This window comes from Dipodomys ordii, unplaced genomic scaffold (assembly GCF_000151885.1).
Source record: "Dipodomys ordii isolate 6190 unplaced genomic scaffold, Dord_2.0 Scaffold7, whole genome shotgun sequence".
Lineage (NCBI taxonomy): Eukaryota > Metazoa > Chordata > Mammalia > Rodentia > Heteromyidae > Dipodomys > Dipodomys ordii.
The window spans coordinates 7,967,169-7,986,338 of record NW_012267223.1 but is presented as its reverse complement, the minus strand read 5'-3'; the positions used below and the strand labels follow the sequence as shown (position 1 = coordinate 7,986,338).

At 33.6% G+C, this 19,170-nt stretch overlaps 1 protein-coding gene across 2 annotated transcripts in view; it reads left to right on the top strand.

The window, feature by feature from the left end:
• Nucleotides 1–15,437, top strand: part of Abca5 (ATP-binding cassette, sub-family A (ABC1), member 5) — a 71,502-nt gene extending 56,065 nt beyond the window's left edge. For both annotated transcript variants that reach the window (XM_013038023.1, XM_013038022.1), the window contains 16 exons: nucleotides 2,091–2,261; nucleotides 3,646–3,759; nucleotides 4,144–4,278; nucleotides 5,204–5,278; nucleotides 5,913–6,004; nucleotides 6,489–6,615; nucleotides 7,166–7,283; nucleotides 7,378–7,469; nucleotides 8,240–8,415; nucleotides 9,176–9,251; nucleotides 9,375–9,469; nucleotides 10,614–10,733; nucleotides 11,802–11,951; nucleotides 12,525–12,604; nucleotides 14,370–14,425; nucleotides 15,136–15,437. In XM_013038023.1, coding sequence (XP_012893477.1) covers nucleotides 2,091–2,261; nucleotides 3,646–3,759; nucleotides 4,144–4,278; nucleotides 5,204–5,278; nucleotides 5,913–6,004; nucleotides 6,489–6,615; nucleotides 7,166–7,283; nucleotides 7,378–7,469; nucleotides 8,240–8,415; nucleotides 9,176–9,251; nucleotides 9,375–9,469; nucleotides 10,614–10,733; nucleotides 11,802–11,951; nucleotides 12,525–12,604; nucleotides 14,370–14,425; nucleotides 15,136–15,243 — 1,785 coding nt within the window. In that variant the 3' untranslated portion in view covers nucleotides 15,244–15,437. The remainder of the gene's footprint in view (nucleotides 1–2,090; nucleotides 2,262–3,645; nucleotides 3,760–4,143; nucleotides 4,279–5,203; nucleotides 5,279–5,912; nucleotides 6,005–6,488; nucleotides 6,616–7,165; nucleotides 7,284–7,377; nucleotides 7,470–8,239; nucleotides 8,416–9,175; nucleotides 9,252–9,374; nucleotides 9,470–10,613; nucleotides 10,734–11,801; nucleotides 11,952–12,524; nucleotides 12,605–14,369; nucleotides 14,426–15,135) is intronic.
• The last annotated feature ends 3,733 nt before the right edge of the window (nucleotides 15,438–19,170 follow it).

Here is a 19,170-nt window from a genome sequence, read left to right as displayed (position 1 = left end):
CCAGTGCTCTACCGCTTGAGCCACAGTGCTACTTCCGGTTTTCTAGTGGTTTATTGGAGATAAGAGTCTCACGGACTTTTCTGGCTTTGAACCGTGATCCTCAGATCTCAGCCTCCTGAGTATCTAGGATTACAGGGGTGAGCCACTGGCACCTGGCAATAGTGTTTTTAAAACACTTGAAAACTATCTTTTAGGTCCTTCATTATCTGCTCTACTGCCTAGTTATTTTCTGTGAGAATTAAGCTTCTTTGATTTGCCATTCTTCTGGTGTTTCTATGTTTTTTCTTCCAATTTGGAAACTCTTTTGTAGATATTTATTTTCATTGTGAGTACAGGTACACTGAGATCCAAGTACTTTTTACTCCTTTTAACCCAATGATAATCTTGTTAAATTCTAATGTGGTGTCACAAGTACTAATACTGACACAGTTGAGTACAGAGATTGCTACTGTTGCTCTTTCGTAGCCACATAACTTCACTACAGTCTTCTAACTGACCTCTAAGTGAGGTCTGGTGATGATCTGGTCTCCCTTGAAATAACTTTCATATTTCTATTATGTATAAATATAAAATTCCATTATAGTTCTTTGAGATTGGCTTTTCCCCTTATAATCCTAATGTCTTTGAAAATTGTATGTATTAATAGCCCTTTTTTATTGCAGAGGTATTGTTCAAGGGTGTAGATATGTCATAGTTTGGACATTTGTTTAGAAATATCTGGGATATTTGACATTTTCACTGTTATAAATAAAGTTGCTATGAACATTTGCACAAAGGTGTTAGGGTGAACATGAATTTTCATTTCTCTAGGATAAATGCTCAGAAAAGGCTAAACAATGGTTTCATATTTAGTTTTATAAGAAATTGCCAGCCAGGTGCTGGTGGCTCATGCCTGTAATCCTAGCTACTTAGGAGGCTGAGATCTGAGCCATGGTGCAAAGCCCACCTGGGCAGGAAAGTCCGTGATACTCTTTATCTCCAATAAACCAGTAGAAAACCAGAAGTGGTGCTGTGGCAGAGTGCTTGCCTTGAGCTGAAGAGCTGAGGGAAAGTGCCCAGGCCCAGAGTTCAGGCCCCACGACTGACCAAAAATATAATAAATAAATATAAGAAATTGCCAAATTATTTCTGAAATACTTTTATATTTCTATACCAGCAATGTGTGAATGAACAAAGCCAAAATAATTGTATTGACTTGGTTTATGTTTTCATGCTCATATTGGATATTAGACATGTCTGATGTTCCTGTAATTCATTCATTGGGCAATAAATATGTACATTTCCCCTTTCCTTAGCCTCTTTATTTGTAGGTTCCCTCGGAACCTTTATTTCTTAGTTTATTTCTTAGTTTCCTTTGCCTGCTCATTTATATAACACTTATAATAATCAGAAATAGAAATTTTTATGACTGACAGAAGTAAACTGAAGAAGATTGTTAGGTATTCAGACTTGAGAATGATTTAAAATTTAAAAGCAAGAGATTGGCAATCTCTCTTGAGATCTCTTAAATGAGCTCCATGTTAATGTGGAAATGCTATTTACTGCAGTAGTGAGAATGCGTTACACGATGTACTATACCACCTTAGGCAAAAGGCTTCCAAATATATCACCTCTACACAAACTTTCACATTGAAGTCTTATGCAAATCCAGAGGGTATATGGTAATTTATTAATATTTTAGTTACAGGTTTATTTTTTTAAATGAGAAATATTTTCTTGTTAAAATACATTTTTCCATCTGTTGTCCACAATTTTCTTTTTTGTTGTTGTTTTTGTGAGATAGTCTGTTTTTAGAGCCCAAGTTGACTTTGATCTCACTACATAGCTTAGGCTTCCTCAAATTATCCTCTTCCTTCCGCCTCCTTACTGCTGAGAATATAGATGTGTGTCATCATGCCTGGTTTCAATGTAGAATGAATAGTGTAGAATGAATAGTGTCAGGAGTACTTCCACTATCTATGCACCTGAATTGTGACTTTTTTGTTTTGTTGATATATAATTAAAAGCTCTACAATAATTTATTGAATTTTCTAACTCTTCTTTGATAAATGTTTAAAGTTGTGATACTTTTATCCTTTTTTTTCTTTTAGATCAAAGCTTATACGCAACTTAAACTTTCAGGTCTTTTGCCATCTGCATATTGGATTGGACAAGCAATTGTTGATATCCCTTTATTTTTTGTTGTTCTCATTTTGATGCTAGGAAGCTTATTTGCATTTCATCATGGACTATATTTTTATGCAGTAAAATTTCTTGCTGTGGTAAGTTGTTGTATTCATGCAATTTATAGGGATCATTATTAGAAAACTAGTTATATGAGAGCTGTCTGGTTGAGTTATATGGACATCCTTTTTTTTTTTTTTAAGAAAATAGGAGCCACTGCACTGTTTATTTATATGTGATACTTTTTGTTGTTGTTGGTGGTGGTGGTCATGGGGCTTGAACTCTGGGCTGGGCGCTCTTCAGCTCAAGTCAAGCACTCCACCACTTGAACCACAGCTCTGTGTAATTGGAGATAAGAGTCTCAAGGACTTTCCTGCTAGAGCTTTCTTTGAGCTACGATCCTCCAATCTCAGCCTCCTGAGTAGCTAGGATTATAGGCATGAGCCAACAATGCCCAGCTGTATGGGATACTTTAAGTCAGTTCAATTGCTATTGCTAACAGTGATTATTTTTTGGCAGATTGGGGATTGAACTCTGTCTTGTGCTTGTTAGGCAGGCATTAGCTAAGTTAAGCCTACAGCCTAATAGTGTGATCTTTTAAAATGGTAACAATATTTAAAAATAATTCCTTGAAAATAGTGGTCTTTCTTATACACTGATTCTTTCTTTTTCTTTTTGTGCCAGTCCTGGGTTTGGGTTCTGTCCCAGAGCTTTTTTGCTCTAGACAGAATGGCTAAGTGATGTTATTACTGAAAGAATGCTTATCACTTTTTCCCTGATATATTAGTTTCTGCCATATATAAAGCTATACTAAGAAGCTTAGCACCAGCAGCTTGTGCCTGTACTCTTAGCTACTCAGGATGCCGAGATCTGGAATATCATGGTTCAAAGTCAGCCTGGGCAGAAAAATCCAGAAGACTCCATCTCCAAAATAACCAGCAAAAAGATGGCCTGGAAGTGTAGCTCAATTGATAGAATGCCAGTTGAGCAAGCCAAGCGAGTGTGAGATCTACCAGCAAAAAAAACCAAGCAGAAGTAATGCTAATACATGGAGTTTGTTACATTAAAATAGCTAATACTTGAGAGACACAATTGTAACCAGCCACACTTTCTTTTCCTAATGAAACAATGAAAAGATAGCATTTTACTTGGTGTAAGAAGCAAAAGTAGGATTGGCTTGTATAATGTATAATCTCAGGTAGACTTGGCCTTGCGTGTGATCCCCAGTACTGCTAAAAAGACTTTCTCAAAGTGAAAATAGTATTTATCTTAAATTATAATTTCAATGTTGTATTATTTTCATATTAATAGCATGGTTTTTACTGACTGAGTAAAATGTAATAACTCTTCAAGTAACCAGTTTCTAGGTGTTATCATGATTTGTGGAGGAATAAAATGTGAAGATTAGTTATTAGCTAATATATGCTATATGTTACTAGCAATTGATATTTTTACAGAAATGTACACATTTCTATTTTGCAGGTTTTTTGCCTTATTGGTTATGTTCCATCAGTTATTCTATTCACTTACATTGCTTCTTTTACCTTTAAGAAAATTTTAAATACCAAAGAGTTTTGGTCATTTATCTATTCTGTGGTAAGTGACATTTCATATTATTTCAGTTTCTTATTGCATCTTATTTAAGAGGCATGAACTCTCATGATCATATTCAGTGTGTAAGTGTAGAATTTAGAGAGTGAACTGGTGACATCTTGTGTGTTTATCTCCCACATAATCCATTCCAGAAACTGGGGGGGAGGGGTGGGTGGAGGGGTTTCCAAAAGTCCTTAACTAGGACTTAACTAAAAAAAAAAGTGGCTACAAACTATTGGGCCTAGCCAGCTGATGCTTCCTGGTTAAGGATTCTTGGCTTTATATTTCATTAGATTGAAACAGTAAATGCTGAATCAGCAGTTTACAAGTAAGTGTGTATGTAGTTTTTAAACCTTTCTTACTTGTTTTCTCCTTGCTTTTCTTCAGACAGCATTGACTTGTATTGTAATCACTGAAATAACTTTCTTCATGGGATATACAGTTACAGCTGTTTTTCATTACACTTTTTGTATAGCCATTCCAATCTATCCACTTCTGGGTTGCCTCATTTCTTTTATAAAGGTAAGTTTTACATATTTTATTATAAAAGTATAAGTACATATTGTATGATCTTTGAGATCTTAGTACTTATACTAAAGAAGTAAAATGAGTCAAGTTAATGGTTAGTACTTGAATAGTTATAATTTAGCAATTTAAAGTAATTGTGGATCTTTTCAAATATGTCTAGATATAGATTGTCAAAAGAGAAGGATTTGTTCATATGCATTCTTTGATGCTCAGAATGATGCAGATAAATATAAATAGGATCTGATGTCTCCCAGTGTTCATAAAAGTTCTTGCAGCATCAAATAATGTGTAATACTATAAAGGGATGTAAAAAAAGAGTAAGATAGATTTTTTTCCCAAGAAAACAAAAAAAATTAATTTTAGTAAAACTGGATAATTGAAAGAAATTTACATGTGATTAGGGGAAAAAAGTTACTGATTCCAGTTTTTTTTTTTTTTTTTGGTCAGTCATGAGGCTTGACTGCAGGGCCTAGATGCTGTCCCTAAGCTTTTTCACTCAATGTTAGCACTCTGCCATTTTGAGTGAGAGCGCCACTTCCAGTTTTCTGGTAGTTAAATGGAGATAAGAGTCTCACAGACTTTCCTGCCTGGACTAGTTTTGAACTGCAATCTTTAGCTGTCAGGCTCCTGAGTAGCTAGAATTATAGGTGTGAACCACTGGTGTCTACTCAAGTTCTTAATTTAGGATTATTTATTACTATTTATTGCTCAACTCCATTTTGTTATTGTTTTTCTTCAGTATATGTTTAATTTATATCTGCCATCATATATTATGGCAAGGAAAATTTAATTTAGATTCAAAATAAAGCTTATTACTATGCATATAACTTTTGGAGAGTACTGATTTGCTGAAAAAAATTTTACTTTAATCCAAATATTTCTACATATATAGTATATACACTTAAAACTTTTGTTTTAGGTTTCTTGGAAGACAATACCAAAACATGAGAAGACTTTCAATCCATGGGATAGGCTTTTAGTAGCAGTTATAATGGTAAGAAAAAAATCAATGGTTTTGTATATTAACATGCAACCTTAAGAATGACTAGTTTGTCTGGTTTTAGTTACGTTTGTCTTTATCTATTGCATGAAAAACAAGGTACCTAAGAAATATATTATTGCTACCTAATCTGCATTTCACTGATAATATCTTTCATTTACTCTGTTCACTTTTATATACCTAGAATTTTCATAATATAAATGCTGTTTAATTACAATTCTGTCATTCATAAAGGCAAAAGCAAGGCTTTTGTGTTTGATTATATTTTATGAAACTGATAGCATATGAACATTACAGAGGTAGAAAATATGTGAAGGATAATTTTATTAAAACTAAATTTAGTTTGTATTAAAATTTAGGACTGGATATAATTCAGTGGTAAAGAATGTGCTTACATATATGAGGTTTTTGGATTTAATACAAAGCACCAAAACAAAACAAAACCCCATCTCAGAATATCTTTAATTATAATTAGTCATGGTAAACATAACATAATTCTTATTAAAAATTTACTTGGTGATGGTAAGGAACCTAATGTATGTTTTCTAAATGCTGCTGGCACTGTTGGGGAAATTAAAATGCGCTTTAGTCACATTCAGTCATGAACTGTTACATGCTTTTCTTTTAGCCTTACCTTCAGTGTATTCTGTGGATTTTCCTCCTGCAATATTATGAGAAAAAACATGGAGGCAGATCAATAAGGCAGGATCCTTTTTTCAGGTCAGGTGGTTTTTTCCCTTAATGTTTTTTCTTTAATATCTCCACAGTTGTGCAACTATCAGCATAACATAATTTTAAAAAAATTCTAGCACTCCTAAACAAAATTGTACCCATTAACAGTCACTTCTCTGTCTCCTCATGCTCTTGCCTTTAGTAACCAGCAAATCTATCTTATCTTTCTTTGAGATTTCCTATTCTAAAAACATTTCATGCAACTGGAATTATATAATCTATACTGTCTGAGCATATATTTTGTCATATGTCTCTGGGAGGTATCAGTTATTCAGAGCATTTAATGATGACTATTGAATAGATTTATATCATATAATTAAACTGCCAAAATCCGTGAAAAGTGTCTCTTTTAATTTCAACTTTCAGCAATATCTCCAGCTTTCATGTTGATGTACTTTTAAAAATCTTTTCTCTATGTAATGCTTTTAAACTTACTATTTTATTTCAAGATATACTATTTTTATGTATTTAGGACATTTTCCAGAAAGTACAAAAACAAGAAGTTTCCAGATCCTCCAAATAATGAGGATGAAGATGAAGATGTTAGAGCTGAAAGACTGAAGGTCAAAGAACTGATGAGTTGCCAATGTTGTGAAGAGGTAATTTAGTTATTTTTGCCTAACTTATATTAAGTGTGAAAATAAGTTGTCAGTGTATAGTAATTAGTCTGAAGAATGTTTTTCTTTGCATGTGAATCAGTCTGAAAACAGTCACTCATGGAATAAATGCTTTTGTGAGCATACTTCTTAATAGGCTATGGTTTAAGTCTTTTTTTTTTTTTTTGTCGGTCTTGGTGCTTGAACTCTGGGCCTGAGCGCTGTCCTTCAGCTCTTTAGCTCAAGGCTAGCACTCTACCACTTGAGCTACAGTGCCACTTCTGGTTTTCTGGTTGTTTATTGGAAATAAGAGTTTCATGGACTTTCTTGCCTGGGCTGGCTTTAAACCTCGATCCTCAGATCTCAGCCTCCTGAGTATTTAGGATTATAGGTGTGAGCCACCGGGGCCCGGCTGGTTTAAGTCTTAAGTGGAAGATTTTTGGTATACTACCTTTAAGTGAAATAATTCTCATGATACAGTCATGAGGTATGAATAGTGTCATGAAATGATGTGTACCTATTTTATGTCTCTTAAAATTCTCTCCTTTGTTAGAAGCCAGCTATCATGGTTAGCAATTTGCATAAAGAATATGATGACAAGAAAGATTTCCTACATTCAAGGAAAGTAAAGAAAGTGGCAACTAGATACATCTCTTTCTGTGTGAAAAAAGGTTGGCATTTCTTTTTCTTGAAATAACTTTCAGAAGAGTAATTTCAATTTTTAGTTTGATCTGAATATTAACTTTTTTCTATCAATTCCTATAGGAGAGATCTTGGGACTGTTAGGTCCAAACGGTGCAGGAAAAAGCACAATTATTAATATTCTAGTTGGTGATGTCGAGCCAACTTCAGGCCAGGTATGACATATGCATATATGTATATATGTGTAAGGCTTGTTTAATATGACTTATAGGCTTAATTAAGATAAATTAATTCATGGCAGACTAAGGTTTTGATGCTCAAGCTTTGTATTTTTACCATTTTTAGTGTAGCTTGATAAATTATTAATCTTTTTGCTCTGTGAAAATACATACAGTGAGGTTTTTACTCCCACAGTGCAAACATACACATATATTGACATTTTTGCTTCTGTAATTACTACATATGAGTAATTTATTTACTTATTTAATGGGAGAAGCAATTATATTTTAGGAAATAAGGGAAACTAGCCTTGACCCATCTGTTAGTCTCTACTTACAAGACAGTCACTTACCATTAGGTAAAATTTTCACAAAACTACCCTGGCCCTATTTCTCATCTCTTTCCCTTTTAATTTCCTGGACAATAACAGGCATGCTATTTTCTTTTGGATTTGACCTTGGTTGTTTCCTATATATCTATCTCATTCCTAAGAAATTTAAATGACTAAATGCCTTTAACTCCGTGGCTCAGATATATGATGCTGAGGACGTCTGATCTTCCTAGTTACAAGGGTGGCTTGCTTTCCTACATAGAATTGCAGTATAATCAATGTTTCCATCCATGTCACTGAACTGCAGCTTATCTTCCATCATCAGAAAGCAGTGGAAATCTGACCTGATAATACTCTAGTTTCTCTACTTCCTATTCCTTTCACAATAGAAACTAAGCAGAAATGTTCACTAGAAATTGGTTTGTATTTCTGTAGGTATTTCTGGGAGATTATACTCCAGACACAACTGAAGATGATAATTACATTAAGTGTATGGGTTACTGTCCTCAAATAAACCCATTGTGGCCAGATCTTACATTGCAGGAACATTTTGAAGTTTATGGAGCTGTGAAAGGAATGAGTGCCAGTGACATGAAAGAAGTAATAAGTCGGTAAAGTAATTTTCATTAGATTCCTTTTGTACTTGGGAAGGTTTACACCACAATTTTCTAACTTCTGACATTTCTGAATCATTTTCATTAAACATACTTTTTACTATATTCTTTACAAAACTGTGATGGTAATGAAAAGGCACTTTTTCTACTTTCAATTATAAAATGAACATGTCAGTAAATTTTTATGATTTTATTTTCTGTTACTAGAGACTGAATCCCAGTACTTGCATAGTAGCCTAAGCAAGCACTCTACCACTTGAGCTTCTTCCCCAGTATAGTTATTATTTTACTTTTGCAGACGACTTCTTCCTGCTCTTTTTCTGAAGCTATTCTCAAAGTGCAATTCTCCTGCCTCTGCCTGAAAAAATATAAGTAATTGTAGAATGAGATTAACATTCTGTATGTTAGGTTATGAGTACAATGAATCTTGATCAACTTTCTCCTTCAATTGTTCTCCTCCATTTACTTCCTCCCTTCTCTACCCTTAAGTCAACTGCATTTACTCACCATTCTTCTGAGTAGCTGTAATTTCAGATATGTACCACTATGCTTGTCTGTGAGCTATATTTTAAAGTGAATCATTTGTTTGTGAATCATTAATTCATTTAAATGATACAAACTGAAGATTTTTAAAATGTAATTAACTAAGCTTCATCTAAGTAACTTGTAGAAAAAATACCAATGATCATTTAATTTGTATTTAATTTATATATATAGATATATTATGGTGAATTTATTTTTTTTACTCACTTTGCAGGATAACAAATGCTCTTGATATAAAAGAACATCTTCAGAAAACCATAAAGAAACTACCTTCAGGGATTAAGCGAAAGGTACTTCTTAAACTAGTAATGTATCAATTATATTGATACTTTAGTGCCTGTAACTAATAGTTGATAAGACTTGTTACAGTGAACCCTTACCCATCCTTCTCTCTCTTTTTCCTTCCCATCTAGTTATGCTTTGCTCTAAGTATGCTTGGGAATCCTTCAGTTACTCTGTTAGATGAACCATCTACAGGCATGGACCCTAAAGCCAAACAACACATGTGGTGAGTATAGTATTATAAACACTTGACAAAAACATTGTCTTTTGTTACCTGTAGAGGAAGAGAATAGTGTCTTTTAGTTTATCTAGTAGTTGTACATTAGTTAAGTGTACATTTTGATTTAAAATTCTATATAACTGACAAAATTATAATTAAAAATTTCGATTTATAAAATTATTTCCTTAACCTTTTAAATTTTATCCTATTTTCGTTGAAGTGTTCATAGTATTTTATATATTCCAGAGAAGAAACTAGTATATGGATAATTATTAAAATATGTGATTCTTCTCTCTGAAAAATACTGGTTATTGTTTGTTTATTTTGTGGTGCGAGGTATTGAAACCAGGGCCTTGCACATGGTAGGCAAGTGATCTACCTCTGAGTTGTACTTCAGCCCACTTACTATACTTTTAACTCATATAAACATTTGAAATCATGAGATATTTGTCAGCTATTCAAATGTACAAAAATAAATTAGAATAGAAAAATTAAATAATATATAATATTAATATATATTATAGAATATGTAGTATGCTATATAACATATAATTAACATATGATAATAGCTATAGCAACTAATGTTTGTAAGTTTAAGTGAAATAACTGGTTTTAAATAAAAGCATGATTTGCTGAATGCTGGTGGCTCACACCTGTAATCCTAGCTACTCAAGAGGCTGAGATGATCATTATTAGAAGCCATCTTGAGCAGAAAAGTCCATGAAACTTTTATTTCTACTAACTTTCCAAAAAAGCTGGCAGTAGACTGGGGTTCAAATGGTAGACCATTAGCTTTGAACAAAACTAGCTCAGGAAGCTGGGATTGTGGCTTAGTAGTAGAGTGCTTGCCTAGCATGCATGAAGCCCTTGGGTTTGAGTCTTCAGTACCACATAAACAGAAAAAGCCACAAGTGGTGCTGTGGCTCAAGTGGTAGAGTGCTAGCCTTGAGCAAAAAGAAGCTCAGAGACATTGCCCAGGCTCTGAGTCCAAGCCCCTGGACTGGCAAAAAAATTAAAGAAGGTCATAGACAGGGCTTAGGCTTTTGAGTTCTAGTCCTAGGACTGAGAGAAAAAAAAAAAAACTCAAAGCATTATTTTCATTAACGTATATTTGTGCTCCTCTTCTTTTGGTTTTATTTCTCTTTTGTAGGCGAGCAATTCGAACTGCTTTTAAAAACAAAAAACGGGCTGCTATTCTGACCACACATTATATGGAAGAAGCAGAGGCTGTCTGTGACCGAGTGGCTATTATGGTGTCTGGGCAGTTAAGGTAGATGTCTAAACAGCACATCCTTCAGGGAAAGAGAGTGGAGGTTCATTTTGAATGTGGTCCTTTCAGTAACATTAAGAAAATATTTACTATTTCACTGTTAAAAAGAGGGTTATTTAAAGATTTTTGAACTAGTTAATTTCCTTTAGAATTTGTTAGAAATATATTAATTTTTAAAAAATATGGCTGGTTACGTCATTTGTAACTGGCAATAACTTAGAATGTCATTTTAAGGTTTAATGCTTGTTATTTTTAAAAGTAGGCATTTTGGATTTATCAGAGTTTTTACATACACAGTGCTTGAATGAATGAATCAGTCAATGATTAGTAAAGGCAAGAGGCAGTTTGCCTTCCAGAATGATTCTAAATATATATGTAGATACTGGCAACTCAAAAAGGGAAAGTGTAATCTTCCCCAATTCCATGTTTGTGCTGCACTTAGAGGTTTCAAATATGGAAAAGGAAGTATGCCAACTTAACAGTTGAGAAACCTGACAAATGCCTTAACTAAGCAACATTGAACATATATCATGTTCTCCTTAATATGATATTATTGGATAAGAAGTGTAAGTACATGGTTGTGTAGTATCATGTCCAAAATTCACAACCTATTCTAATCTGGAGAAAACTATTAGGCAAACTCAAAATGAAGAACATTGCAAAAGAGCATCACACTAGTACTTCTCAAAAGTATGCAGTTAAGACAAAGAAATGAGTAAGAAATTATCACTGACTATTGAAAACTAAGAAACATAACTAAGTACAATATGAAACAGAATCCTAGAATTGAAGCAAGAATGCTAGAGGAAAACATAGCCTCAAGTTTAGTTCATGCTTATGTAATATTATTGGTTTCTTGATTCTAGCAAGTATACAATAGGGATATAAAATGAAAATAGTAGAGAAACTAAAACTTGATAAGGCATATGGGATGCTGGATTACTTTTGCAACTTTCCTAGAAGTGTAAAGTTTCCCAACAGAGTTGTATCTTAAAAAAAAAAGAGAAATCATGCTTTGAAACTGTCAACCCATATTATATCTATTCTTTCTTTTAAAAATTACTTTAGATGCATTGGGACAGTACAACATCTAAAGAGTAAATTTGGAAAAGGCTACTTTTTGGAAATTAAATTAAAAGACTGGATAGAAAACATAGAAATAGATCGTCTTCAAAGAGAAATTCAATATATTTTCCCAAATGCAAGCCGTCAGGAAAGGTAAAAAACACACACACAACTTTTAAAATGTGCTTATTTTTCTTTATACAGCTGTAATCATAAAAGGTTATATTAAGGATCGGGAAAAAGGTCTTTTCAGTCACAGGTTGTATCTATATCTCTATATGTCTTACATGATGAACATATCTATCTTTATTTGTTTGTGTTTCTGTTGATCCTGTGACTTGAACTCAGGGCCTAGATGCTGTCCTTGAGTTTTCTACTAAAGGCTAGTGCTCCACCACCTTAACCCACAGCTCCACTTCCACCATATCTGTCATCTATCTAATATAGTACTAATGAAATCTAATAAATAAAATTTTGTATTTAGAGTTATATCTTTAGAGTTAGTCAAAAAGCTTAAGTACTATCTCTGATAGTTCTTATTTAGCTCTTATTTAATAGGAATGATAATTATTTTACTATCCATGGATTTATTCTTTCATTTCACACTTTATTTAAATAAATACAAAGAGATTAGTAGAGTTTCATTTTGAATTAAGAAAATTGAACTAGCCTGGAATATAGTAATAACAGCTTTTGAATTTTCCTCTTTTTTATCTTTGTTTTCAGTTTTTCTTCTATTCTGGCTTATAAAATTCCTAAGGAAGATGTTCAGTCTCTTTCACAATGTTTTTCTAAACTGGAAGAAGGTAAGTAGTATTTGGCAATATTGTAAGAGATAGTTCTCAGCTTAATAAAATCTTTTGTTTAGAAAGTTTAAAACTGGATAATCATTCTTATTATTGAAACTGTGCCATCTAAGAAATAAACTTTTGTTTGACTAAGACAGAGATAACAAATGTCAGTGACTTCATAAAATTCATATATTCTGATCTAAACCTGGAATGTTTAGTGGACAGTGCTACAGCTGATCACAACTAGAGTCCATAGGAAGGATTAGCTAGTCTTATAGCACTTCATTACAGTAGCCAGGAGCATTACGTTACTGAATCCTTGATTCCTACTGGGCCATTTAAGTAGCAGTAGTATCAAGCCTCTAGTGGTAGTAGTACAGAGGAAAGAATTCATAGTGCAGGAAGTAGGCTCTAAGTTTTTAAAGAAGTGTGTTGAAATTTAGCATTAAAAAACAAGTGATAGTGGGGCTGGGAAGGTGGCTCAGTGGTAGAGAGCTTGCCTTGCATGCATGAGGCCCTGGGTTCGATTCCTGAGCACCACATAAGCAAAAAGAAAAAAGCTGGAAGTGGCGCTGTGGCTCAAGTGGTAGGGCGCTAGCCTTGAGCTGAAGAGCTGAGGGACAGCGGCCAGGCCCAGATCTGGTTCAGGCCCCACAACCAACAAAAGAAAAAAAAATAAAAAAACAAGTTACACAGGACCTTGAGACTCTTATCTCAAATTAACCAGCAAAAAGCCAGAAGTGGAGCGGTGGCTCAAGTGGTAGAACACTAGCCTTGAGTAAAAACACTCAGGGACAGTGCCCAGGCTCTGAGTTTAAGCCCTAGGACCAACACAAAAAACAAAAACAACAAAACCACTCTCCAAATGGGAGATACAATAAGTATATGCAGGTAGCATTTGAAAGGGGTAAGTTCCTGGCCTGTGCTAGTTTCATATACAGGTTATTTTATAACATTTGTAAGTAGAGAACCAACCTGTATCTACCTGTATCATAAGTATAAAACTTCTTTGATTATTACTTTTTCAAGTGCTGAATACAAAAATATTTCCCTATATCCCACAAATCCCCATAATAGCTATGTCTTTTAGCATAATATCTTTCAGCCTAAGAGCACCAATTAATTACTTTTGGACCTGACTATGCAATTGCATAGTTATGTAAAGTACCTGCTTTCCTGGAGATTTTATGATTAAAAAAACAGCTGAGCTACTTAAGATGAAGGCAATAATTGTAAAAACATATGTTTTTAGATTGCAGAAAGATCTGTAATATAGAAAAGTGGATCTAATATTAAGAATTTCATTCAAGAACCAAGAACAGGCTACTGAAGTTGTGGAATGGGAGGTAGGGAGCAGGAAGTAAAAGAAGATATGCTGGGTCAGAAGTATGTCTCAGGTGTTAGAGCACCAGCTAATGAGTCAAAGCATCAGATACCATGTTTGAGTCTTGGTCTTGGATAAAAAAAGAGAAAGAGACAAAGAAAAAAAATGAAAGAAAATAACAGGGATGAGGGAAAAGGACAAAAGGAGGAAAAATCTTAGACATAGTGAAAATAGATGAAGTAGGACAATTAAGTTTCACTTAAAAGTGCTTTGGGCTCCAGAGGAGTAGCCAACAAGGGGAAGAAAGAAGAGTAGGACTGAGCACTGCTTTGGCCACTTCTAGTTTAAATGAGTCATTTACAGAGGCTTTTAAAACATTGTTTGCTACCCTAGTAGTTACTACCATTTTATTCATTAAAAATATTGATAAGTAATACTGTTTTTATGTTTTAATAGCTAAACATACTTTCGCCATTGAAGAATATAGTTTTTCTCAAGCAACATTGGAACAGGTACCACATCATTAATTACAAAAATATTTTATTTCATATTAAAGAATTTATGTAGAATAATCTTTTGGGGGAGCTGTATTAGACATTGAATTCAGAGCCTGTAACTTGAACCACACCCTTAGTCCTTTTTGCTTTTCATTTAGTTTTCAGATAGGGTCTTGTGCGTTAACCTAGGTGGCTTCAAACTGTCTCCATGTCCCAAGTAGCTGGGATTACAGACTTAACCACCACACCTCACTTGAATAATTTAGGTTCTCTTTTTGCTTATTTTGTTCTTTTTTTCTGGGTTTTTTGAAAATACTTTAAATTGGAAAATCATATCTATATATTTATGGGGTGCAGTAGACAATTTATATAATATCGAATAATTGAAGTTACTTTTCATTTGCTTACTAAGAATAGCTGAGCTTGCAGCTTGTTAAAGAAAATAATTCATGATGGTGGTATTTCATATTAAAACATCTAAAATTGTCTAAATGTATTATTTTTATGCAAATCATACATGACATATTAACTAGGGGAATAATCTATTAGTCTTCTAAAGAACCACCCATCTTCACACATATGTAGTTAAGGAAGAAACTTACTTTGTTTGAATAGTATTAAAGGTACTTGTTAGTATAATTAGACATGCCCTTATACCATTTCTAATTTAGTTAAAAGTTATTTGAGATATGTAATGCTTTATTCATTTATTGTCTTTCATCTAGGTTTTTGTTGAACTCACCAAAGAGCAAGAGGAAGAAGACAATAGTTGTGGCACTTTAAATAGCACACTTTGGTGGGAAAGAACACAGGAAGACAGAGTAGTATTTTGAGTTTGTGTTGCTCACTTTGATTAATGATACTGAACTTATTTCTTCACTTTATTTTAACTTTGATTTAAAAGTTTATTATTTGAATAATAACTAGAGAAACATGAAAGTGTTTGGGATTTTCCTAAGTTCTTTCATTGATATTTTGTGGTTGTGTATTTTACTTTTCTCTAAATAAAACTAATATATAATTAAGTCAACCTGCATGTTTATATCTTAGAATATATTGAATGTAGTCTGTATAACATCCTATACACTTTTGGAAAAATAGTGTTTCTGAATTTATGATTTAAAGAAATAGTAATAGAATAATTTCACATTATATAGGTATCTTTGAAAGTCTGTACCCTTTTTTACATAACTATGTAACATCCCAGTCTAAATAAAAATAAGTACATAACTAATACATAGAATAACTAAGGCATTGAGAAAGTTTTTAATTTTCCACTTTTAAATTTGGAAAGGAACTTTTAGTGGAAGTTCTCACTCTTTAAAACCTAATGTGTAGCCAGGGCCTGTAACCCTTGCTACTCAGAAGGCTGAGATCTGAGGATTGCAGTTCAAAGCCAGCCCAGGCAGAAAAGTCCATGAGACCTTATCTCCAATTAACCACCAGAAAACCAGAAGTGGAGCTCGAAGTGGTAGAGCACTAGCATTGAGCAAAAGAGCTCAGGGACAACGTCCAGTCCCTAGGTTCAAGCCCCAGGACCAACTCTCCTGCCCCTTCCCCTCCCTGTCCCCATCAAATCCTAATTTGTAAGCCATAAAACTCTCAATGTAGTAAGCTGAGAGAAGTTACATCCACTAGGTGTCAGTCATCAGTCACAATGCATTAGGTAAAATGTTGGTCCAGAAGGTGATTTTAGACATTAGGTTTTAGAAGTTATATTTCTTTTGCTTATAGTAAAATTAATAGATGTTTCAGTTATTATGCAGCAGTATGATTCTCTGCTATAATGATTGAGGTTGAAGACTTTCTCCCCAACCCTTCATGGAAGATAGAAGGTTTTTATTCTCTTCTTCACAAAGGGTACATCTAATTTTATTTTTGGATAATTTATTGGATCACCATTTATCTTGGTAAATTTTATTATTCAAATTTCTCTTCTATAGTTTTAAACTTAATCAACCTGTAGATTTATTTAATATCTCATGATAAAAAAGTTGGAACTAGAATATATATAATTTTATTTAATAAGAACCAGAAATTTACTCTGTGATAAGAGTTGAAATAAGATTTGGGTAATATAGTCTTAGAAATATTTACTTACTTAGCCAATTTATGTACCATTGCTATAACATAAATAACCAGGTGTATAAAAGTACTATCTTTTCAAAAAGTATATAGGGAATGTGAATAGTGCATTAGAAAACAATATTGACAACAGAAAGATGTGGAACTTACTTTCTTTAAATAGACAGCCTCTTCAGTGAAGTTATTAATTCTTTGTCTCTAATGTATAATACAATATCCATGATTTCAGACTACAGCAACTGATTTAAAATAGTGTTTTTATCTCAGCACAAAGCACACAACTCATATTTCTCACAATTGCTTTAGCAATTCCTAAAGATACTTACTGTTACAAAGGTACTCTCATCTAAATGAACCATCTTACAAGTCTCTACTTGGATTTTACAGCCTATAGCTAAGTTTTCAACTTACAAGATTTAGTTGGCAGGCACTTGCTTCATGAAACCAAACTGTAATTTTGGATTCTTTACCCAAGAATCTTACTTTTACATCTAGTTAATACTACTGCATGAAGAACACAATCAAGACACATTTACTAGAGAAACTTTACCTTGGTGGATAAATTAATAAATAGCACATTATATTTTCTAAGCAAGTCATTGCTAAATGGTGCCATAAATCTAAAGAGATAGCCTTTAATATTCAGTACTTATACAAGCACCTAGGGGCCTTCCTTTGGGTGTGATTTTGTGATTATATATAACCTTGAGCATGTATACTCAGTATATGAAACAAAAGTGTATACTCATTGTTTGCTAGAGCAGTCACTGGAAAATATTTTCCCCCAAGTACCTGGCTCTTCTAAAAAAAATGAAATGTTATTTTACTCACTTTATTTTTTAGAGGTACTGGGAATTGAACTCAGGGCCTCAGACATGTTAGGCAGGTGCTCTGACACCCGATCCATGCCCACAGTCCCTTTTTGCCTTGGTTATTTTCAAGATAAAGTCTTGATTTATACCTAGATGAGTCTGAGCTTTGATCCTCCTACTTGGACTTCCCCATGTCACTGAGGATAACAGATGTGCACCACTGAGCCAAGCCATAGTGTTTATTTAATAAGCTGGGAGAATAGATGCACTATACCTAGCCACTGAGTGAGATAGTCTCTTGAATTTTCATTTGCAGGCTGGACTCAAATAGCTTTCCCTGATCTCTGCCTCCCAAGTAGCTAGGATTGAGCCTCTGTGCCTGGCTTACAATGTGTTTATAAAATAGAGCAGCATGACTAACATAGAACATTTTTTTGCTTTCATGTAGACTTGGAAACTATTAACATTTTGTGAATCTGTGACCAGTACAAAGTAAATTATTTTCCTACAAAATGAAAGTCAATTATGCTGACTAATCATGTTCTTAGTGCTTGGGCTCAGTTCTTTTACTGTTTTGTATATGAATACATACTCTTGTAAGCATTTTACATAAGACATTTAAATTATTTTTTTAGGTTTATATGTTCAGAGGGAATGTATTTTGGTCATGAATTAAGATATTTGTAGGGATGTTCAGTTCCTCTTTGTAATGTGACAATGTCGTTCTAACTCAGGTGTAACTTACATAATTCTTAAGAAAGCATGGGTAAGTGAGCTGAGGGGAAAAGACAAAAAGTCAAATAGAAGCTTATTATTTATTGTATTCAATATGCATTGTTCCATGTCTTTATTTTAAAATGGGTTAACTTACTAACCTTAGTAATGTTCTTGTAAGTGAAAGTAAATAAATGAATACATATTTTAGGCAAGAGATGGAAAAAAAAACCCAGCATTACTTATCTACTCTATATTGTCCAGTCACAATCAGATTGTAAACGTGGAGTAAAGACTGGGTTTTGCTGAATGTCTGATCATTAATAAGGCTCTGCTGCATTTGGAACCACTCCATAACACCGAAAAACATTTTGAGTGTACCTTTTATTGTTTTTCTAGTTTATTTTCTGTAAAAGGCTATAGTTTTTTTTTTGTTTGTTTTTTGGGGGGGAGGGTCCGGTCGTAGGGCCTGAACTCTGGGCCTGGGCGCTGTCCCTCAGCTCTTCAGCTCAAAGCTAGCACTCTACCATTTGAGCCACAGTGCCACTTCCGGCTTTTTTCTTTTTGCTTATGTGGTGCTGAGGAATCAAACCCAGGGCCTCATGCATGCAAGGCAAGCGCTCTACCACTGAGCCACCTTCCCAGCCCAAGGCTATAATTTTCTTGAAAAGCATTTTTTCCTTTTAAATTAGCAAAACATTATCTTAAGTCAGTGTTTTTGATTCATTAAAACATTTTTGGAGTAGCTTTTCTAATTCAGCAAACATTTCAGTGATTGTATTTCTAGCAATAGGTTCGTCAGTTTGGCCTTGTAAGATCTTAAAATCCAGCAGATGGAAGATATATTCTCATTTAACTAGCTATACTGTGATGAATGCTTTGCAAGTAGTACTAATAGTATTTTGTAGGGGTACAATTATTCCATCTACGGTAAGCATTGCCTTTGTTTTTATTGTGATTCTGTTGGTCGATCAATATTTTGTGTTTTGAGTTGGTTAAAATAACATCTATATTTTTCTGTAACTAGATAAGCTTTATAACTACTTATTTCTTATATGTTTTTAATATTGTTCCCATTGGTTTTACATTTTCTTTTCTGAAAATGTATATTACAATGAATGAATTTATTCTCAGGTGAATTATTTTTAT